Source organism: Rhodnius prolixus, unplaced genomic scaffold (genome assembly GCF_049639745.1).
Source record: "Rhodnius prolixus isolate KJV_2025 unplaced genomic scaffold, Rpr scaffold_5, whole genome shotgun sequence".
Classification (NCBI taxonomy): Eukaryota; Metazoa; Arthropoda; class Insecta; order Hemiptera; family Reduviidae; genus Rhodnius; species Rhodnius prolixus.
Window position 1 is genome coordinate 9,099,214 of NW_027411624.1, and position 24,430 is coordinate 9,123,643.

Sequence of the window (24,430 nt, forward strand, 5' to 3'; positions counted from 1 at the left end):
TATTAAAGTATATGAGCGTAAAAACGCTTTGCCTTGAAATCGCGAGCGGTTTAAGAGTATTCTAAACTTAGCATAAACATTAATAATGAAATTTACATTAAGAACATTTTTTAAATTTTTTTTTCCTTACTTATCTTATCTCCTCATTCCGATCCTCTTACCGCTACTCGGGCTCTTCAATATACACATCAACCACTTAATAGGACTGGTTTATCAAATGGCGAATCATAACTAACGTTACAAAATCAAAATTTATGTAGTATTTACTCTAAGACTGAAAATCCAACCTCCCATCTTCATGAACCAAACTCCTATACCAACTGTGGACAAAGTACGCTACCTTGGACTGTACCTAGACATGGAATCCCCATACTAGACTGAAAAGACAATAAACTAACCAACGCTACAAAACTTCTCGGCCAGACTACTTGACAAACGTTCGAAACTTAACCTACATAACTATAGACTACTGTACCTTCTGCTACTGCGACCTATTTGGTCATACGGCATCGAAGAATGGGGATCGACTAAGCGTTCAAACTCTCTACACATCCAGACTTTACAGTCAAAAGTACTTCGTAAACTAGTTAATGCTCCGTTGAGAATCCACCTCTGAACTAGGAGACCTCAAAATAACATCAAAAAATCCACGGGAAAAGTTCTACATCCCCCAAAAGCCAGTCACGATCAAGAATACTTCCAGTTCCAAGTTGAAGAAATAATTTGGCAAGGAAGGCAAGCAGCATCACTACTGTCTCGGATGGATAATAAGTGATTGCGGCATTATTCAAAACTCTCTCTATCACTCTGTGTGTATATTTATAATTAGAAGAAAGATGTATCTAACCTCACCATCCATAATGATCTAGCATCCCTATCGTTAAAGATCTTGCTAAAACTCATTTTCTCAAATTTCATTCCTCTACAGCTGCTCATCCTAACACTCTAATCGAAAAACTATCTTGTTCTGCAATACCAGATAGTCCTCCAAGGGGATTGAAGAGAAGATGGCCTCGCGATCTACTGTCTGTCATAAGAGCATGCATATGTCCACGATAATGGAGTGACACTACTGGGTGCCTTCTCCAATCGTATATTTTCACGTGATATTTTTTTTATCGTGTACCTCATTTGCTTGTTGCAACAATCGTTGCAGTTGTAAATCTCAATAAACACTGCAAATAATCACACGAGTATTAAAAAAAAAAAAAAAAATTAATAAGTTGATTTTTGAGTTTTACGCAATCAATTAAAATCGAAGAGAAAGAATAAGAGAGCGTGGAAGGTTACTGTTGCATGAAACTCCATTTAAGGTTATAAACAAATCATTTTTCTTTTCTTCTCATGTTATTTATGGGCCCCACACTTTCATAGAATTTAATTTGAAACTTTAAGTACATCATAAATATTAAGCATTGTTAAGTACACGATACTTTTACTTAGTAATAAGTCTACAAAAATACTTATTTGAATATATTGTGCAGTAAAATTTACAAAGTTCATTGGATGTTTTATTTAATGGTAGTGGTTATAAAACTATAGTATTTAGTAGTGTGAGTTACGGCTGTGTTGAGATTCATAAACATCATAGTCTGATTGTCAACTGTTTTTGAGAGAGTGGCCATTTTTTTTTTTTGACGGTTTACGTCTTTTTCCCATGATAATGATGGCCTAAACTTTTATGCGGAAAAAGATGATGTCATTTAACAAAAAGAAAACTCGATTCAGTAAAGGAGTATTTCCTGTTGGCTGATTTCATCCGTTAGCTTAGTGTAAGATCCGATAAGGGCAATCAAACCATTTATCGATTGAAATTCACGCGATTTTTCTTATCGCGCACTCTAAATACACTTAAAGACTAATTTGACAAACTACTTTTTTGGACTCAAACGATCTCAAAAGGTGAATCTCCTATAAATAAAAATCTACATTGAAAATCTACAAGATCCCAATAATCTTGCCCAGTTCAGCGGGCGTAAGTAAACAGGCAAAATGGCATCATCAGGACTTTTATACTGAGAAAGTTTAACTTCTAAGGAGAAAGAAGCTCCCAGAAGGTAGATCTCCTACAAGAGCATCCACCACCCTGTAAGGAAGCGCTCCTACCCTTAAGGAAGCGAGCTTGGAACACTTGAGGTCAGCTCTATTTCAAGATACTCCTTCAATATTTGTCTAGTCAGCCTGTGGCAACCCCCTCAGAGAGGTGAATTATTTTCTCCCAGGCTGGCCACCTCCTACTCAAAGGATAACCCCATTATTTATGGGAAAACAGGATGCAAACAGGGGGACCAATATCTTGCATGTCCTCGAACTCTACTTGCAAAGGAAACCCTTCCTTATTTTTTTTTCCTTTTTCAAAAAATTAAATAAATAAAACGTTGAAAGGATATATCCTGAGAATGTAGCCACAGTTGTTGGGAATGCATAAGTAATGACGACATATCTACACTTCTTGTGAACTTCATACATATATTTCTTTTAGCTACGTATTTCTCATCTTTATGCACGAGTCTAGTTGGCATATTGTTCATCAGTTTCTTATTTATGGTACTTATTTGTTTTTAATAAAACCTAATAAATTTTGTAGCTTACAAAAAGAGATGTCAGAATATTTCTGTAGCTATATATATTTCTATGTGTGACCCGTTACTCATTGTTCAACAAGAGTGTTGTCCATTTTTAAATAAACGATAAATCTCTTGGCTGCTGTACATTCAGGAACAGTACCCACCTATTGTCCCAATATAAATAATAAGGAAAGATAGGCGCCACGGTAGCCGAGCGGTTAGAGGCGAGACCTGCGAAGCTAATATGTATTGTGTACTGGGTTTGATTCCCCGGTCTTGGATTTTATTTAAATGGTTAATAAAAGAAATTTACAGTAAAGTATGTTAGGCGGTTATAGGCTAGACCCGCAAAGCTAAGATGTATTGTTGGTTAGTGGGTTCGATTCCCCCGGTCTAGGTCTGGGATTTTATTTAATGGTTTTTTTTATTTATTTATTTATTTGCTACCTGTATAAAAAATAAATATACACCAGGCAAATTGTTAATAGTAGAAGTGCAGTATAGGATGCGAAAACTGCCCGGCATAGCCGACGCACACCGCAACCGTAAGGACGCAGGAAGAGAGAAATCAGCCAGTGCTGATGTAATGGTTAATAAAAGAAAATAGTAAAGTATGTCAGGCGGTTATAGGCTAGACCCGCAATGCTAAGATGTATTGTGGGTTTAGTGGGTTCGATCCCCTGGTCTAGTCCTTTGGTCTTACTTAATAGTTAATAAAAGAAATTTACAGTAAAGTATGTTTGCTAGTCGCCTCCGTCCACAACACCTAATTTGGTAGTTGGACTTAAAGACCGCCTGCGGAAAATAGGCAATTACTTTACTTTTACTTTAATAAGGGAAGGGAATAGCTTAGCGATTACCGAATTCTGGATACCAACGCGGAGATCACAGGTTCGAATCCAGTTGCTGGGCTCGTAGATTTTTCTCTAACTAGAAGCTACTTACAGCTTCATTGTCTGTCCCATTGTCCCAGTAATGGACAGTATTGTCTGTAACGAGATTTTTCTATTCAGAACTTTTCTAACCGAAAATAACCGATTGGCAGTCCACCGAGTCTGAAAAAATTTGGTCTATGACGTGTGATTGCGCCAGTCACGTTACTGGAGCTAGATTTTTTTTTAGTACTTCGAGATTTCCTATTAAACCACAACTATGATCTTCATTTAATCTTGAAATTTAATGACGTAAATTACGGCAAGAGAAAGTGGAGAGGTGGCCAACACCAAATTATTATTTCTGAAGGCTCATTAAGTCATCAAAGAATGTCAGACGTCTCCCTTCTTCACCTGTTTTTTTTACTTTAATCTTTTATTTTTATTTTTTGTTTACAACAATATTCGCCCGAATACAAATTTGATATTAATTATGTTGTAAATAACTTGTTAGAACATTGAAAATCAAAGTATTTATATTCAGAAGAAGATAAAAAAAGCGAGTTATAAAACAAGTTATAGAAATGTAGAATAAAAATAAGAACAAAATCTAAGACAACAAGCTAATTACCATAATAACTAGGACATTCATGCAATAAAATCCGCTAATATAATAATCAACCTACGTTTTACAAGATGAGATAAGAGTGGTACGGAATACAAAAAGAGAACAGCAATCAAGTGCCCACGTTAAAAAACGAGAGACGCCAATATATCATACAGTTTGTCCTTCCTTTTATTCAAATTGACTAACGCTCTGGGCACTCTACCGGAAATAACGAATCGTCTTAAAGTGGTTTAAGTGAAAACGCGTAATGTTTTGAAAAATTAAAACAATGGGATGGCCTTGAAAGTAATAAAAAGTACAGTTCATTTTATTTATTATGCCGTTATACTTATTCTACGTAGTACGACTTGAATAAATAATAAATGAAAATTTGTATCAGATTTGCAGAAAAATTTTAATTTCAATTTTTCATCGCCCTTAAATTACCGCACTTAATTTTTATATAACTAGAAAAGCACCACAATTTAATGAAGTTTAATAAAATATTTAAATTATATTAAAAATACAAATACATTTTGAGAAAGGATTGATTTAAATTTAAACAGGAAGAAAAATCAATCGATGAAGTACAGTTGACTAGTCCTGCCTTAAGTTTGAAGGAAGTTCTCCTTATCTAAAGGGGATCCATTGTCAAATTGGTCATTAAAAAATCAAAAACTCCCACCTCTCCTTAATAACGAATTTAATCAATTTAATTTCAAATTCCTGACAGGTGATAAGAAAGCGAAACTTATTTAAAATGAGTTTTCGTATTCATTGCTCCAATCATCTTAATTTTACAAAAAATTTTGAACATTCAAATTTGCTAAGATTTAAATAGAAAATAGATTCCAAATTAAATAAGGTTCTAGCCGATAAATGTTTTTCAAAAAAAAATTTGAAGATCGATAAAGTAAGCGATCTTTCCGGTGATGCTTAACGACCAACTACTAAATAGGTAATCGCGGCGGACTAGGGCGGACCCAAAGCATATAAGATCAAAGCATTGCCATTATAACCCCTAGACAAGAAATGATTCTGTCATTCTGAATCCATCTTTTCGAATCAAAGCTAATCAATTGTATCTAAAAAACATATTTCCGGTTTTTAGACCGAAAATTGGCTTCATTTATTTTTAATGATCTAAAAAAATGATTCTTTGATTCATTGTTTTGAATAATTGGTAATATTAAACGTCATAGGCTATTACTTTAGTTGATTTCCGACAGGTTACGAATTTTTAGCCATCTTCAGAGTTTGATTGCATCAGATACCAAAAAAAATTAAGTCATGTAAGCGCAAATATGTAAAAAAACTAGAGCTCCTAATCTGTCTGCAAGTTTTCCAGTTATTTGATCGAGCTACAAAAACAGCTTAAAAAAAAGGTGGAGAAGTGACCGAGAAGGCCTCCCAGATCTTCCTTTTGCCTTTAAGACTCATAACTTCTTCAGAATTTCTAATGTGTTACTGTAAAACACCAATGTATGAAGCATTCGGCCTCTCTAAGTTTACCGAGCTTCTTCGTAAGTAGTGATGTAAAGCTCTATTTCAAAAATAAAGCTTCAAATTTTCAAAATATAATCTCACTCTTTTTATAAATTTTTAAATCAACTCATACGATCAAAACTAAATAAGTTACAGACCAAAAAGTGAATGTCAAATAATCAGAGATACAGGTTGAACAATTTTTATTTATTGTCTCGAATAACTTCCACATTATTAGAGAATAAAATTGTATAATAATTAATAATAAAGAGGCATGCTCCATAGTTGTTAATTAAATTAAACAAATTTTACTCAGGGATACATCGAACTGAGGGCACCTCATGATGACATGCTCTAAGTCCCGATTAACTCCACAGCTAGGGGTATAACAGATTATTTAGGGCTCTTTATCTACTTTAGTTAACCCTACATGATTAGATTAAGCGTTTCAAAGTTGGGTCTATCGAGGGCACCAATTTAATTTCGTAAAATATTTCTGTTTCAGGACTGTTCTACATTATTTGGGACATTTTTCAGTTATATTTTGGTTTTCAGCTAAAAGGAAGTTTTACTGATGAAATGCGCGCCACCCTCAGGTCCAATCCGCCCCCAAAACGTCTCTCTATCCAACTCAACTAAATAATTATCCCCCCCAAAAAACTTGGCTTAATTTAAACTTACTAAAAAACTAAGTAAGTGACTGAAAACTAATTGGAAGCATGGACTTAATGTTACTCCATATTAACTTTTTTGCAAAATTTATGATCTGAATTAGAATCAGAGGCGGCTGAGAATCGAAGAAAATACGGTAGGAATCGATCAAAACATAGAAAAAAATGTAGATTTTAGGATCAAACCTGAATTTATTGTTTAAAATTTCGTAGCATACCTTTCTCTGGATAGGGTATAAGTCTGGGAACGTACTCCTGTACTGAATTTCATTTTTTCCAAAATTTTTCTTTTGTTGGAACCTTTCGTGGAACAAGAAACTTTTCTTCGAGTACACCCAAAAAAAATTTACAAAAAACTGTAACAGTTACAGATCACAAAACCAACCAAAATGGAAATCACTAGAACCCAAAAAACTCCATGTCCAAAAATTAAGAAAAAAGCACATTAAAAAAAAAAAAACGACAATTTTTGGACAAGAAGATCGTATGGTGCACTCTGATTCACAGCTGGCACATGACTGGCTGACGCTAGATATGTTGTCATCCCCTCCATAAGGCATATACAGAGTCTACAACTACACTAACACCCTGAGGAGAGCCCACCTTTACTACTACTAACATCATCCTCTACACACATATCGCTCTCTCTCTATCTCTCTATCACTGTCACTCACACACACAAATGTTTTTATTATTGTTATTATTTTTCTTTCTTTTTCTATCAAAGTACCATCCCACTTGCAAATGCAGCTCGCTTTTTGGTCACCAGAGTGAGTGAGCTAGCGATGGGGGCCGAAGCACAATGTTATATAAAGGGGGGGTTGTTTTCAATGCGATGAAGATTTGTGTGTGTGTGCGCTTATATATATTTACCCTAAAAATTAATGAAAGGGTGTCACATTCTGAACATATATATATATATATATATAAGGGCAAAACCCCCCTACTCCAATGTAGGATCCGATTATAATGTCTGTGTCCATTCATATCATTTTGTTACACACCTCTCCAAAAGCGCATTCATTGAACAACTTGTAAATAAGGTAAATTGTCCTGATATATACATATATAAATATAAAATTATACATCAGGATTATTTCATTCAAGTTTCGTTTTGGAAATTTGAAGTCATAAGTTTCATGATTAACAAAAAATAAAAACCTGCACAGACCAATCTCGGATCTAGGGATCCGAGCTGAATGATTCGTAAAATCAAAAAAAAAATTTAGAAAAAACTAGCACTCAAATCTTTCACAAATCAAAAGTAGCTCAACTTCACATCCTGGTTATGGTCATTGCCTTAAAATTTGTATATATTTTTTGGGAGGGAAGAATTACCACAAACTGAGGTCTCTAAAGAAAAAGAAAAATGCATCAATTAAAAGTTTCAGATCTAAAGCTATGCGCTAAATTTAAAGAAAATCGTAAGAAATTAGGAAAATCTTCTTTGGAAAGTGCTACTTCCGGTATTTATAGGAAAAATATTTACTACGCTAAGTTGCTTTTAGTACAGAGGGTGACCGTAAAACTAAATATGAAGTATTAGCTTGCTGCGGTTTTATTTATTTATTTACATACAAAATGTTCATTTCCGGTAAAAATTCATCATCGCAAATTCGATACGATTTCAATATTTCCGCTCATTTGAAAGAACAAATAAAACTCAAACAGAAATGAAGCATTGAAAGACATTCCCAAACTAAGTTAGATTAACCACTCAATACATCTAACTGTTGCGGGTTTAGCAAAACCTACACAGCCAAAAGGACCACATTGCCTACCAATAGAGGCATACAAGGTATACCTAATTAGGTACCCGGTGGAGATATTTTGGTATAGATATTCTCCTGCTTACTTATACGCGCTCTCTCTCTCCTCTCTGAGCACACGCGCGCCTAAGTATGTGGGGTGGTGAGTGTGTAAGTTGTAGTACCAAACTGAAATATAAATTTCTAGAAATGTTATTTGAACTATGCAATTTTTTTCGAACTCTTCAGAAGGAATAATTGGTAAAACTACAATTTCGAAAATTCGGCTAGCTGGCAATACTTTCCTTATCTAATTAACAAAATACATAACGAACGAATTGTTAAAAAGGCAAACAAAGCAAAAAATGATGAGATAATCAAAATTAAATTTTACACAAAGATGTAATCATAAAAAATTAAAAAAAAAAAAAATGTTTACACACAAATAAAAGAAAAGATAAATATTGTTGAGATAAAGGAAAACCCAAAAGGTGTGTGTGGTAACCCATCCCAAGAATGCATCCTTAGTCATCGAGTCTGGAGCAGTACTATTATCTCTATATCCTGCCTTTGCTTTAGAAGTTATTGTTGAATTAAGTATTGTAACTAGTGAATAACTATGAAGTTTCGTGAAAAAAATAATAGTTCCTAAATTTGTGTGGACAATCATGTAGTTAATACTTCCGACTTTCTCTTGTATTCAAAACAAAGAAGTATTGTAATCCTGCATGTTTCCGATTTTGGGTTTAGGATTCTCTGAGCACGGGGGAAAAAAAAAAAAATTAATTGAAGTTCTGTTGTGGGTCAGTAATATCTGGTGATCCGGATCTGTGGTTTGTGCGACCGGAAATGATAGAGTTAAGTTGGTATAACTTTAATTTGAAATGATTTTTGCAAGGAAATTTTTCCATTTTTAGTGCACTTCCGGGGAGTGAGAGAGAGAGTAAAGAGGTTGTGGGGTTAAGCGGCTCTCTCTAAAGTGCCACTGAAGTGAAAATATATGAGAGTACTCCAGACTTAGCAAAACATTAGCGGTGATTAATGGAAGTCCCCTAAAAATGCTGAATTTTAAGGGAAGAAAGGCTATTTTTAGACCACGATTTGTAAGCCGTTCCTAGGGTTCGTTTCTACGCCTCTAGGCTCTCCAAGCAACTGTGTTCATTGGGAGGACGGGTCCATTCATTTCTAAAGGGAAACTTACACAATGACCTAACAAACCCATCATCTCTCATCGTCATTCTTCAAGCGTTCACACACATCCTTGACAAGATGCACTCTTATGGTTAAATACTGTACACTAGCCGTCCTCAACTCAAAATGGGCTAACCTAAACAAGGCAAACTGGTGTACCTAATTAGTTAAATTAAATAAGAAGTTTTTTTTGTTTCACTTTATTACTGTTTCGATTCTTTTTCTTTTTGGTAGTAGTATCTCTAAATTGCAGTACTGACTATGGTCAAACTGAATGAATGTAGTTCAGTCGGTCTGAGGTTGTGTCAGTACTCTGGAAGGAGAGGGGAGACTATCTGGTCACTACAATGGGCCGGTGAAGGTTGCAGTATTGCCTAACGACAGACTGCTTGCTGTCCCACCTCGGTTAGCCCCATATGAGTTTAACTGTCCATTGATTACTTTCTTTTTTTTTTTTTTCGTCACTATACTATTTAGATTAGAAGGAAAGTTTTTTGCAGGTTTCGACATGCATATTTTTCAAAAGCATTTTTATTACAGATTAACGTTGAAAACCATGTTATTGGAAAACTAAGAGCAATTTTCTGCATTTTAAGAAATCGCCAATTGTTTTGTACTTAACGTTACTTTAGTCCAAATTTTTTTCCTTTCAAAATCATCATTGTACCATGATGACTTGTGATGCTATTTCCTAAGATTCCTTTTTATGATTTTTAAATTGTGACAAAGCGCTAAGAAGAGGGAGCCACGGTAGCCGAGCGGATAGAGGCGAGACCTGCGAAGCTAATATGTATTGTGGTACTGGGTTCGACTTAGGCGTTGGATTTTATTTAATGGTCAATATGAGAAATTTACAGTAAAGTATGTTAGGCAGTTAGAGACTAGACCCGCAAAGCTAATAAGTATTGTGTGCTAACTGGGTTCGATTCCCCGGTCTTAGGCCTTGGATTTTATTTAATGTGTTAATAAGAGAAATTTACAGTAAAGTATGTTTGCTAGTCGCCTCCGACCACGACACCTAATTGGCAGTTGGACGTGTTAAGCCCCGCCTGACAAAAAATGGGCGATTATTTTACATTACTAAAGCGCTAAGACGCCTCTTAAAGAAAAAGTACTCTTTGCGGAACCATAGTGTGAGAGAACAAACTTTGTTTGGAGATTTTGTTCTTGTTAAATAGATGAGAACCAGAGAACTATGTTTTTTTGGAAGATGATACTTTAAGGACCAAAAATGGATTATTTACTGAATATAAAATAAATAATTAAATAAACAAAAAAATAAAATATAAATATAAGAAGTGAAATATTTAAATAAAATTATCTAAAGAGAAGTGTAAATAGTTTATTCATTAAAAAAGGTCGTTCAAGACGGCCCTTTTTATGAAACATAAAAAAACTTTGTAAGTGAAGGGAAAAAAAAGAATGTGAATAATAAACACAAAGCCCTGTTCTAATAACCAAAAGAGTGAAAAAGAAATTATTAACCAGAGCGCTGTCTAATGGGAGCAAGGAGAAACAATTTCATCTCTTAGGCTGTCATTAAAAATACAAAAAAGACAAAATGGTGGTGAATGGAAATGGCTGAAAAAATTGAAATAAGAAAACATACTTGAAAGTGTTACCAAGCGAGCCTTATTAGAATTGTTATAATGAGTAAGCTCTAGGGCTGTGAAATCCCAAGGGAAAAAAAGGATAGGTAAAAAAAGGATACAGGAAGAAATGCCCTAGGATTTCCGCTTCGGGCATACGATTCCTGCAGCTCAATATATATTTAAAAAAAAACGCAATTTCTGACCTTCAATATCATTGCTGTTATTTTCCACTATTTTGCTATAATATCCCAGGAGTCTCTTGTTTTCTGAGGCGGGCCAACGGAGGAACTGACTAGTAATATTTGGAGGACCTATTCTACTGCCTTTCCAGCCCTTTCCTTTACTTATTTGCCTTTAACTTAGGACGAGAGGTGGTGTTCCTCCTTAGAATGGATGATAACTTTGCCAATAGTGCAGATACGTAATTTTTTGTACCAGAACAGGCATAACATCGCTTAAGGGCCAAATCCCACGGAGTAGCTCGTGCCAAAGGATGAAAAGAATTTGGTTGAGTGAATGAAAATGAAAATTACGTCCAAAAGGTCCATTGGAACAGCCAACTAATCAAAGTATAGACCCATTAAATAACTTATAACAAAGATGGTAATACTACAGAGATTTATTGAGGAGAAAACCAACAGAGATAGAAACAACAGATAAGTGAAATGTTCAAAAGTATTTTGACAGCAAAATAAAACCTAGTTGGTGTTGTAAATGTTACAAAGATGTCCTCTAAATTGTGCAGTTAATCTGTTGATTATAATGTCTCAATAACCTGAACGTAATGCTTATTTAACCATAAATCGCCATTAATCTTACAAAAGAGAAAACACTTTCCTAAAACCCTGACCAACATTACCCATATTAGGGTAATAAATTCGCTGCCATCTAAATAATTTAACATCATATAATAGTCATCCAATAAGCATGTTAATGAAAGAAGGGAACAATTTGTGTTACGTCACTTCCACTTTGTTAATTATCTTCATCAATTTTACTACGCAATTACTTTTATTGTACATTTTTTTTGTTAAAGTTTAAGTGAACTGCCTCTTACTTTAAAAAAAGAAATGATGAAACTATTGAAATCGAGCAAATTCTTTGTTTTCAAAGGGTATTTCCGTTTTGAAGCCTTCTGCGCATGGAAAAAAAAAAATGGTTTTTACTCACTGTCCGAAGAGTGTAAGATAAGTAAAATTCAACTGAGGAGATGTAAAATCGATATTTGTTCAAGTGCATCGATGGGAGACAATCGACAAACGTTTGGACAAAATCAATTATCCGGAAGGGGCACTTTTCTTAATAGATTTTCACGATTTTTGTATTCTTAAAATTTTCCTAAGATTCTCTTTAAGCTAAGTACAACCCTAAAGGATAAGTACACAACCGAAAAAGAAACATTTCATTTTTGTTGAGGAAAAGCGATAAAGGTAGTTTTGCTTCTGGAATAGGAAGTTCAATTAAATATGAAGAGGCTCAGTACAATATGAACGAACATCTTCATGACACTGTTACGAATTGCTGTTTATATCACTCAATCCGGGAATACTGACTTCATTGGTGTGCTGAGAATTCTGATATCATTCTATTCAGTGAGTATTTATAATGATGCTGGTGTGATTATCTTAAGAAGAATTAGTTAGTAAGTGTTGGAAGGAGAGGGGGAAGATAACTTAGTATATTGTGGGTAAAAATCAAACTCATTACATCCGTTTCCCCAAGCAGGAGAAATTCCTAGATCTAGATAAAAAACTATAAAACCAGCAAAGAATGCAAATTCTTTCATAATGTGGGAGTGTCCGATAAGCTAGATAGTGGTGTATAGACAAAAAACAAAGATAATCTAGCACCAGATCTGACAATGAACAGAGCAGATATCTTCTTAAATGATTTTAAGGTCATTGTTCCAGTTATCAGTGTGCCCATTCTCTTGTCGCGCTTTAGAACAGGAAGTATAGTAACAAAATTGTGGATACCAATGAAAAGAGGTTTCGTCAAGAAAATTGAGAGAGGTAACCCTCCTTTCGTGGTGGAGACTTCAAGGGTGGCATAAGATGTTCCAGGGAGAGAAATCGCAACAACAAAATTAAATTAAGAAGAAATAGTTTAAAAAAAACACAGGAACGTACCCAGCACTATAGTTCCCGTCACCTTTTTCCAATTAAGACCCGGCAACTCCTAGTTTCCTCTCTTATATTCCCCCATTTCGACTATGGTTGTTTAGTGTATGGTGGTCTTTCTGGTGATATTGAAGCTAAGCTCAAGCGCCTCATGAACTGCTTCATAAGATTTATTTTCAGCATTTCCAGAGACTCTCGCATTTCGCACTGCTACGATGAGTTGAAGTGGCTTTTTCCTGTCTATCGCCGCCAATATCTTTTGGCTTCTTTCCTTTTTTCAAGTCACCCAGTCTCAAAGGCCTTCCTATATTTTTCAACTCCTTAAGTTTAAATCCTCCATCCATTCCCGTAACACTAGATCTCGCTCATCTGATCTCTATATTCCCTCTCACCGTACCTCATCATTTGACAAGTCCTTCCTAATACGTGCTACCTCTCTCTAGAACTCCTTGCCTTCATCTGTCCGCCATGCTCCTACCCTACCTATCTTTAAATCCCGTCTATTCAGTTATCTCCTTTCTACTCAGCTTCCTCCGAAATTCTAATTGTTTTAATTTATTTCCTTAATTTCTGCTGTTATTTTTATTTTCACTTTTTGTAAATACTTATTTATTTATTTATTTTCTGTTTAATCACAGGCCAAACTGTTAAGGCCTCTATTTGTTCCTGTATTTATTCTTAGGGGACAATTGTCCCAGAATAATAATTTTTGTTTCTATTCTATACCAGAAGGAATCATAACCCAATTTTCTTCATCGAATTCTGGAAAATGATTCAACCAAAAGTCCTTCAACGGGTGTACAAAGTTCCATGAAAATCCTTGAGACCCACTTTCTCTTGATGCGTCCCCAATCTAAAGATATAAAATTTCAGCTCAAGTTAACTCACCTTCGAAAAGTAAGAGGAAGAAAAACCAAATACATAGTCTCATGTGACGTTAAACTAGCCCGGAAATTTCGAGACAAAATTAATACTTCCGGTACAATTTTTCCCACGGAACTGAATTAATTTCCTTGCAGAAAGAAAAAAAAACCACCACTACGTTGCATTATTAAATTAGAAGTAACAAAGTATGCATCTAATTTACATCTAATAGGGCCCCCCCTTTGGATCTACCCAAAAATACGTAAAATTGTTTCACCTAGATTCTATTGAGCACACAAAGAGGTTAAGAGCGGAAGTGCAGTGAGACAGAACACTTTGCTTTTTCCTTTCTATCCGATTGTGACCCACAAAAAAAGAAACCATCCGTACCCTATTTTGTTAACCTATAATTATTAAATTTTGGATAACCTGTTCGAAGTGTTCTCGTTGAAAGAGAAATTATAGGTTACAATACAATAGAATAAAGAGGGTACTCGCGTACAATAGAGACAAACATGTTACCTAAAAGATGTAACAATATCTACTCGAGAATTAGAGGGTCATTCTCTGAATATACGAGAACTGGTTATCGCCAGAGATGGGCAATTATTAGAAATACAATTTAATCATAAATCTGATGGAATAAATGTTTTTAATTTTAATCAAAATTTAATCGACGAAATTAATCGTACAAAGAGCCATCTTATACTCTCATTTTACGAAGGGATAAATAAGGTTTTCTAAACTTCCATTTAGATATTTTAAGGTTATACTACCTCTTACGTATTTGTTCACTAAATTTCTAACCAAACTTCCAAAAAGATAGAAAATCAATACACCAGAAGTGCAATTTCAAAGTAAGGCTTTTTCTGTAATTTACTATGAATTTGCCGAAACTGATTCATTTCAAACTGATCTAGTGGCGTACTTAAGCTTAAATGTCAGTTTGGCTTGTAATTTTTGTGTCGCATCCTGTCAACATTAATATTTAATTGATCTTTTTATTAAGCAATTCTAAGTTAAAATAAAATTCAATTATATTCGTCAATTACGGTAAGAAAAAGTCATGTGAGTGTTCATATGAGATTCTTTTCATGAGAAAGTAAAGAGAAACTGAGGAATATTGGCAAAAACTATTCGAAAACGATCTTTGAATTATGAAAAATTGAGAATGATTTTTTTTTAAATAATTTTTTCCTACGTACCTAAAGATTAATATATTTATCTTAATATTAATTAAGTACAAAAAAAAGTTAATAAAATATTAGAAAATAATGGAAGACATAGAAGAGATATAGATCAGCCGTGACCTTCTGTGCCTTGAAAGGTGCCTCCTCTGACTCGCAAGCCAGGTTAGCCAGGAGGTTATCAACTGCTCTCCTGTATCTGAGGAGGCACCTTTGAAGGCACAGTACATGCTGCACAAGCTGCGTAAAGTGCATTATTTGATAAATTAAGGAATAAGTTTGATCCTTTACATGAAAGATATTGATCACTTAAATATGTGGCAGGAGATTTCCAATTTTTTTGGTAATAAAAACGCAACTCTCCCAAAATTACCAAATAATTATTAAACCTTCTTGTTTGTAACAGATGTAAAATTAATTTTTAGCCATTTTGGGTATGCTTGAGAACATTTAAAGCTCTTAACATTTGATTATTTCTTAGAAAATCACTCGGAAAAAACTACTTATTTCCCGATATTAAGAAAAATACTAGCTTTACTGCCTTGGCAATATTTTTAGTAGAAAGGGGATGAAAAAATACATAGACATGACCTATCGCGTGCTCTTCTTTCTCTTTGATAACAAGTTAAAAAAATTGAAATATGATTAGTAAATATCCAGATTTCGAAATAGCCTAGCACCTTTAATTTTAAAGATATCGAATTACGGTTTCCGGTTTCTTTCATAACTTTTTATACTCTTTAAAACTGTGAACATGAAAATGGGAGTCAACTGCGAATCCTTACTTTTGGACGCGCGTCAGCCGCGTATGCGGGCAGGAATCTAAAATCAAGTCACATATTCTGAAACTAGAGGTGACGGGCAACAAATTTTTCCTCTACCATTTTTTGCTTAGATTAACCGTTTAAGCATGAAATGCATTTGAGCTGTCTTAAAATGAACACCCTGAAGCTTTAAAAAGAAATAGAAATGAATGGAAAACAGGTTTGGCCTTCAAAACTACATATGCTCACTATATTGCAGTAAAACACATTAAATTTTGAGAATATAAAACATCCAGGAACTTCCTTTACGTGTAAAAATGTTAACAATCTCTCTGTTACGTGGTATTCACAAAGTGTTCAGATAAAAGAACACAATTGAAAGGGACATTTGGATTTATAGCTTGCGCATATTTTAAAGTGTCCACTCACGTAGTGGTTGTAGCGCAGTAGTTTTTTTTATTCTTTTCTGTATTATTATTGGCTTTTATTACTTTATTTTAGCGATAACTTTCATTCAAACTTCTATGATTTCTTTCCCATTCATGTTATTTTTTCTTTATTTATTTTATTTTTTATTATTCATTAATAATACTTTCTTTTTCTACTTCTGACCGGAAGCGCGTAGCTTTTGCCAAAATTCTAATTGTGTTCAACAAGGAAGTGAAAAACTCTAGTGGGTACATTCACTTGGCTTTTGCGGTACCCCAATTTACGTAATAAACTTTTCTTAAAACTCACAACTTCTACTAAAAAGTAGTTCTTAATACAAGAGCGTATTTATACATGATCACTTTAAAGGAACCATTTCGAAAACATTTCGTAAAAATTACAAAAAATCTAGACAATAAAATGGACTTCCGGTAAGCTATTTTTTTTTCTGCAAATTATAGATACCCATCCTTTTTTTTACGCCCATAAATACCCGTTCATTTCCGAGTCTTTGGTGGTATCAGAAATTGTTAGGTAACAGAGCCTAGTTCTTTAAGTTAGGATTCTGTTTGGAGTACCTACTATTACGTGTTTCCTGAATTGGAGGAAAGAACTTCAGGAAGCTCTTGCAATGGGCAATTTCTGAGTGTATGAATTGCTGAAGACCAGACAGTTGTTCGGGGATAGACAGCCGAGCTTCCAACTGCCATAGAAACATTTGAGCTGTACATCTAGTTGCTTAGGACTAACTTAGAACTACAAGAATTACCTCATTAGCCGCTATAGTCAAGGCAGTGGCATCCTTTCTAGATATTTTGCCAGTTACTGACCGCTTAACTAAATCTAATTGTAGATTATCAGCAATTAGTATAATTTGATTGAAAATAAAACTTATTTCTACAAAAATATCTAAATCTTGAACACTGCGATTTTCGCTTTTCGAATTTGGATGGATACACGACCAACACCCTTATTATAGGAAACCTAAAACCGGATGTTACTGGAGAAACGTTAAAAAAACGTAATCCGCACGATTGCAATACTCCCTCTTATAAGAGGTAATAAAAATATTAAAACATAAAACACTTAACCACGATAAAATGTCAATAAAAAGCAAATTTTACACGTATCTTTCTATTCATAAATGAATAGAATATAAAATCAGATCTTAATTAGTTGTTTTATATCTGAGCCTGAGCTTATGAATAGTAATGTGCTTAACTTTATTATTATTTTTATTAGCGAAGTAATAATTTTAGTAAAATAATAAAAGTAAGAATTAATAATAATAAAGTGTAGTAAATTTATTTTATTTTGTAAGTTTTATATAATAAAAAATAAAGGTCGATGCTCTGGTAATGTTTGATTTCTTTTCGTGAGAGTGGGCGGGAACAGGAACGGAAACTACAAAGTTCTCTATATTTGGTGTTAATCAGAACTGACCGGAACTAAGTCTAGCCTTAGTTCCATTCAAGGTACATGCGCAAAGCACACATGTGCTAAATCAGTGGGCACACATTATTTGGCCACCTGACTTCACTTCAAAGTCAAACAACTTTGACAGTTCCGCTTCAGGCTGATCTCATACAAGGTGGCCTACGATTTGAACAGTACCCACAGTAGAATAAAATACGGACAATCCCATAAGTACCTAACTGAATTCGGGCTGTGAGCTTATCCTATATTTTCGGTTGAGGAACAAATTTTCAATACAGAATTTAAAACCACAAAGTTAAACCTCCTCTTAATAGAATTTAAATGGCAGTAGATTTTGTTTAGTAGAGAACCATGGGAATTTATTGAGATGGAAAGTTACGGAAGTAAAGAGACAGGACCTGACTTCCGAAAAGAGGAAGTAGAAATGACATCGTACTCTCCCTATTGCTCATCCCAAAACATTCTTTCTACGCTTAAATATCCAAAGCACGGCTCGAAACTTGCTCAAATCCATAATAAACATTACTCATAATACCGTTTATATTATTTCCGATATCTTATAGGTTAGTATAAATTTATATCAGCCAAATTTTATCAAAATCGGGCACAGATTTACAGAGTTATTAGTAATAATCATTTTGAAGTTGGGGGCCTCACATTCATGGGGCTAACTCCTCTCTTTTTCGATGTACATCGTCGAGACCCCCCAAAAGGCACATCTACATGAAATTCCAAATCGAATGACACCTCATTCATGAAAATCGGTTCACGCGTTTAGGCGCTGCGCAGTTTACAAAAAAGGTAACAACAACAAGACCTATCACAAAAATAAACAAATCTATCAAATCTGGGTTTTTGCAAAAAAAATTACAGCTATAAAGGAAGATTTGCCCTATATTGTAAAGAAAATTTGGGAATTTTACCTTTTATAGAAAAAGAGAAAAAAATTGTCAAAGTTGGGTGTTTTTCAACGTTACGCTTTTTCGTGCACTTTTTGACGATCAACCCTTATACAACTGTCCTACAGGACAGTTTTAATAAATAAATAAATTATGGGCTAATTTGAGAATTGATTAACATTATTTTGCCGCCAAACTTCATTAGCCGTGCTAAATTATTGTACGAAATAATGGAACTAATTACGACATTGTCATGGGTGCCAATTATTAACAACAATATTGTCAGTACAAAATTTATTTAACGGAAATATTTCCCAATACGTCATTAATCATAATAATGGAATGTTAAACAAATTATTGTATGGAGAGTTTCTAAAAAACATTTAGAAACAACTGTCCTACCCGGGTAGTTTTAATTATTATAAAGGCCTTGAAACTAATATAAGCCCCAGAATTATAACAGTGCACATTGTATAGTTTCCAAATTTTTCGTGCTTGGAAACCGGTCGATTCTTTTGAGCCTTCATTATCATTATTCGCTGACGTAGATTAGGACTAATTAGAGACCTTTAACTCACCCTTTGGTAAAGGACTGATAGAAAATTTAAATAATTTCACTTTAATGACAAGGTTAAAACATTCAGCTAATATTTCTATAAAGCGTTAAGGTTCCCTTTACCTCATGTTACTAAAACTTCATAATGGAATAAAACCCTTTCTATCTTAAACTTCAATGTGTACCTTTTAATGTACCTTAGGGTGCAAGTTTAAACATGAAACTTTTAGTAAACTTTCTGAACTGTAAATGTTAAAGTAAGCCCTGTTGAAATTTCAAGTTCCAAAGTATAATTCTACTACAGCTTGGCTTACGATATAATCATCGACAATGTTCCACAGAAAAGGACAGAAATTTTAGTTCTTTCTCTTATTATAAAGTGCATTGAACTCTTTAGGTGTACTTTAGGTGTATTAGTGGGATAACTTCACGTAAAACTTTGTACTTGGTGGAGGAGGGGAGGTTTAATTTCTGAGTGAGATTAAAAGAAATTGAAGCCAGCCAAAAGTGAACTAGAGAATTTATAGAAACTAAACCACCAGGAAGTTAGTTTTGAAGGAAGTTAGGAGTAGTAGAACTGTTGCTAAAACTGAGAAACAACTAAACTCAAACTAAATAAAGTTACAACTACCGAAAAACCTTGTAAAGTGGTAAACATGTTACCAAAACTTATTTGGATCACCTGTTTTCTGAGAGGTTAACGCTGAAAATGGTTTTAAACATGAAGCTTCCATGGAATAGGTGATGACGATACATAGGTTCTTAGCGCGTCATAAAACTCGCGAGCTCAAAATACTGTAACTTTCATTCGCTATGTGCCCTTAAATTGGGAAATGTTCCTAAAAAAAAAGTTGCAGTACGTATGCAATGAGAATACCATGTTTAAAGAAAACCTGAGGAGTCATTTTTTGAGAAAAAAAAACCCAAAACATAGAAAATCGATTTAATAAAGAAGCACTTCTTATTTGTATACCTTTATCGAAAAGCTGGATCCAATCTTGGCTCTTAAATCAATATAAAACTTTAGCCCTAATATTTTTAGATAAACGGACAGACCTATTTGAAGAAAAATAATTTCTTACTCAGAATATTTAAGTTGAAATCTCAAATTTGAACATTTAATCATTGGCCAATAAATGAAGGGTTTGACAAAGGGAAACGAACTATGATTGTACGACTGTGCATTATACATAATTTTAGCAACTGCAAAAAACCAGATGTTTCACGAAGCATTGTTTGAAAATTAGGCCACTCTTTTGATGTTTCACCCCCTCCCTTTTTGATTGACAATCATATGGGAGTTAGGTCCTCCAAATTCGCTCCACACCCTTGCTCAGAACTAGTTTTATGCTCACCTTTTATTTATTTTATGTTTTTTGAAAACAACTATATTTAACTTTATTATCCAATTCAATAATGATGGCATGTTATGTTAGAAGTTTGTTCGTAACACGTCAAAACATAGTTGGACACATAACAGACGTACCACTGGGGAGTTATACAGGATATTACAGTGTTACCATCTCATACATAACTCAACATTCCTGGTTAATCTATCATCGATGGTCGTGTCGATATATAATCGTCATCGAGAGCGTCAAATAGATATTGTATTACATTTTTTATATAGCCAATATTATATTTTAGTAATTAGTTCCCAGAATATAGTTAAACCGACGTTAAATTAATTTTTTATAGGGTTAAGTGTGATGTGATTGACGTACACGTGTAACATGAGAATACTCACTGTTGGAAGTGAAAAAAGAAACGGAAGGGAAACGGAAAAAACAAATGATTTTCCTACTATTTTTTAGCGATCGCAAATAACTTATGCTGCCTAAATCTTTCTATATGGGAGGTTGTTAGAGATAACAACTAATGAAAAATACCTGCTCAATCAGGAAAAACCGTCAAGATAACCTGAGTTTCGTGTGCATAAACATGCTGTAGCTGAGCCTGCATTCTATAATAAGCATATTAAAATGAATATGGGTTACCCTAGCTGCTTATTAAGAAGACAGCGTAGATTTCTTTCTGTTAGTGCTTACTTGGTCGGTGGAATTTTTGTAGAGATTAAATCAGCCAAAGAGAGTGAATAATGTTTTATTTTCATAATGTAATTCTGCCACTAGTTTCGAAACAACCAAGATTTCTAATACAAGTTAATTCGACACCGAGTACCACCGGAAACTGCTGCCTACCGATGAGGATTCGCACTTTGCGAATTAACTTTCACAATCTGACTTTCGAACTTCGACTCGATCCTAGGCTTTCCTGAACTCTGATCTCCCACTAACAATGAAGGGCCCCCCAAAAAATAGAAAAGCTAAAGACAACTCGGCTGACTCTAATCCAGTTTACACAATTTTCTTGTAAACTGTAAGCTGTCCAGGAAAATTTAATTTAGAACACTTATTATGGAAATGGGAAAGTTTCGCACTGCCATTACGGTGTTGTTTACAGAACTACTCACATGTTTAATATCAAGAAGGAATAAACAGGTAGCTAAAATACCGGAAATTAAAGAATTATTAAAGAAAAAGGTCCAAGAAACCTTCTCAACTGAGAAGTAGCCTCAATAAATGGAGTTTTCACATTTTCTTGATAAAATATTCATGCCTAAGACATAATATAAGAAGAAAGTTCGCTCAGTTGCAATTGGAATGCAATTTTCAATTAGTTCTTAGCATTGATGACCTATATTTGTCTGGCTGGAACCAAACTGTATGCTTATGTATGTATGCATGTTTACAGTTTTGCCTGTATTGTTACGCTGTGATGGTGTTCCTTAACAGTTCAATAACCGAATAATAATTGGAAGATTAAAATTTGAGTCTGCCAAGAGTTCTATTTAAATTAGCACAATACTAGAGGTAACTGACTTAAAATAATAGTAGATTTACATGACTAGAAATAATACCTATTTTTGCTTCTTTTCGTTTTCATAAGAAGGACTATTGTGATGTCATAATTTGGACAAATCATTCTTAGATTGGTTTTCAGATGGCCTTTGATATCAGTAGCTCTTATTTTTGGAAAAACATGAAATAGACACCAACTAAGATCATCATGCTCGCGGTAATAATGAACTAGACACGCGATGCAGTATAAGAAAAATGTATGAAGAGTAGTTTAGGTCTATAGAGGAGGGAGTCACCGATTCTCTTTAATTTGATTGAGGAAGCTGCAATCCGTCTTGTCTCCATCTCGTTTACAAGACCTGGCGTTTACAGACGATGTCATCATATTCATGGGCAGATACATACGAAGAAAGAAACAGGTAATGATGTGGTACAGAGTGCGGTAGAGTCAATTCAGTCATCCCAAAGTATGGTGAGAGAGTATTGCGTGATAGGGGGGAGGGGTTTAAACATATATTTCCGGTAAATTCCCATTTCCAAAACTTGGCAGAGGAAGCTCTACGTCACGTATAAAATAACAACATACAGATGTCACCATGTATATTATTATTTAGCTTTCAAAATATACATTTGTTTACTAAAAGTTCCAAGATGAGAAAGACCTTGAGAAAGAGGATGGTACCAAAACTGAGGGCGAAGTAAAGAAAAGATTTATGTCACTTGGAATGGGCAAAGGAGAGAAATTTATTTGGAAAGAATGGAGGAAGCCGAGTGCAAAGTGGTAAGCACACCCAAAACACAATATTTTACGTTGTAATGTTACCCGCACCTTCCCCAAAAAAGGCAGCCAGAGCGACATGAGGTTATCCACATACTTGGTCTTTGTTGGCCAGGGTAACCCCTAAGTAGTGGTGTAGAGGAAGAAGAAGAAGAAGATGTAGAAAAGGAGGAGAATATTGCCATTGTTTTATGTGAAATTCTACGAGCATGAATATGTTCTAGAGAGGATGAGAGGAGAAATTTGTGATAAAGTTGAAGAAGAATACTAAGAGAGGCTCTCCGCGCTGTGCGGCGTTTAAAGAGCGTCGAAAAGTCCTTTTTCAAAGCTTTCTACCGACCGTTCCAGCGGCTCCAAAAATGTTTGTTCATACTTCACCCTCGCAACTTATTTCACTAACACCAGCACAAAAAAGACAGGACGCATTCTCCAAACTCCATGCCCTATATTCAATATTATTATTCCCTGTGTTCTGTATTCAGGTGGCCTCCCTGTGCGCGCGTTAGTACCGGCATATCCGAACTTCTAGAGGAAGTAATGGATCGCGCACCCAATGAAATACGAGCAGAATGCCTTTCTTCTATCCCTTGACAATAACACTACCAACTGAAACTTTTGCCACATAACTATTCTAATAAATTATCCAAATCTTTTATTTTATAGCCAAAGTTTTTGGAAAATTTTCAAGTGCAAAATATGATTTCCCAAATTATATATATATATAGTTTTAGAATTAAACGTAATTACGTTTAATTAGTTAGGCGAAAATTCCAGTTAAGTTTTATTAAGTTTGGTGGAGTTCTCTTATAAATAATATACCATTCATAAAAATAATAGTGACCCTTTATTCCATTAAATCAAAATATGAGGAAGTGACGTATTATTATTTTATCAGCACAGTAGGAAAGGGATTAGCTTTGCGGTTAGCGTATTGCGATTCCCACGCAGAGGTCCCGGGTTCGAATCCAGCACTGACTCTTCACAGGAGCTTCTTACAGCTCACTGTGCGGTGATGGACAGTGTGTCTGTAACGAGAGAACACTGTCCGGAGGCCGGCAATGCACTGGAAAAAGCTCCGGGCGCCAATAACCTCCGATGTTGACACGCCATAAATCATTTAAAAAATAACAGCACAGTATAATCAAAAACAAAAGAAAATAATTGTAGTTTTTATTGCTTCTAGTTAGACTGGGCCCAAATTTGAGCTCCTTTACTACAAATAAATTAATTAAAACAAATCTCAAAACTACAGAATAAATGAATTTCGTCGCTGCATCTGATGCACTGCCTTCTTGTTCTTCTTTTCCTTCCTACCGGATATCAATCAGTTATCTAGTTGGTCCGTCTATCTTCCATGTACACACATTTACTGCCCAGTTCCATTTAAGCATTTTCGCTGATAGAACAACATCTGCTACCTACGATTAATACCCTAGTTCGTAACAGATACCAACAACCTTTCAGAAGCGATAAATTGGACCATTAGCGATATCTGGAGAGCTCTGCGGGTTAACCAACTTAACGACACAAAAACATTACCACCAATCCCAACGCTCTACAAACCTAATATCAGACACCCACATTGTGTAATAGTAGAACAACTCTTACCACAACAAAGAAAATGTTTACAGCAATAAGAGACCAGCAATCGGTCTTAAGAGTTGGTTGAAGTACTGATGACACAATTTGCCAGCAGCATTCCCACCTTTGAGGAAATAGACTTGGAATCAGACGGACACTTCAATAAATCATTAAGAAATAATTAATTCAATGCTTTAGTAGTTCATCAACTCAAATCATCA

General features: G+C 34.6%; 1 protein-coding gene across 34 annotated transcripts in view; it reads right to left on the reverse strand.

Moving 5' to 3' along the window:
• RapGAP1 (Rap GTPase activating protein 1) overlaps nt 1-24,430 on the reverse strand; it is a 325,082-nt gene that overhangs the window by 231,930 nt on the left and 68,722 nt on the right. Inside the window, exon 1 of one of the 34 annotated variants that reach the window (XM_074137181.1) lies at nt 6,421-6,719. The exons of the other annotated variants lie outside the window; for them this stretch is intronic. Coding sequence (XP_073993282.1) covers nt 6,421-6,473 — 53 coding nt within the window. The 5' untranslated portion in view covers nt 6,474-6,719. Of the gene's footprint in view, nt 1-6,420; nt 6,720-24,430 lie in introns of those variants that run through there. 34 annotated transcript variants of the gene reach the window in all.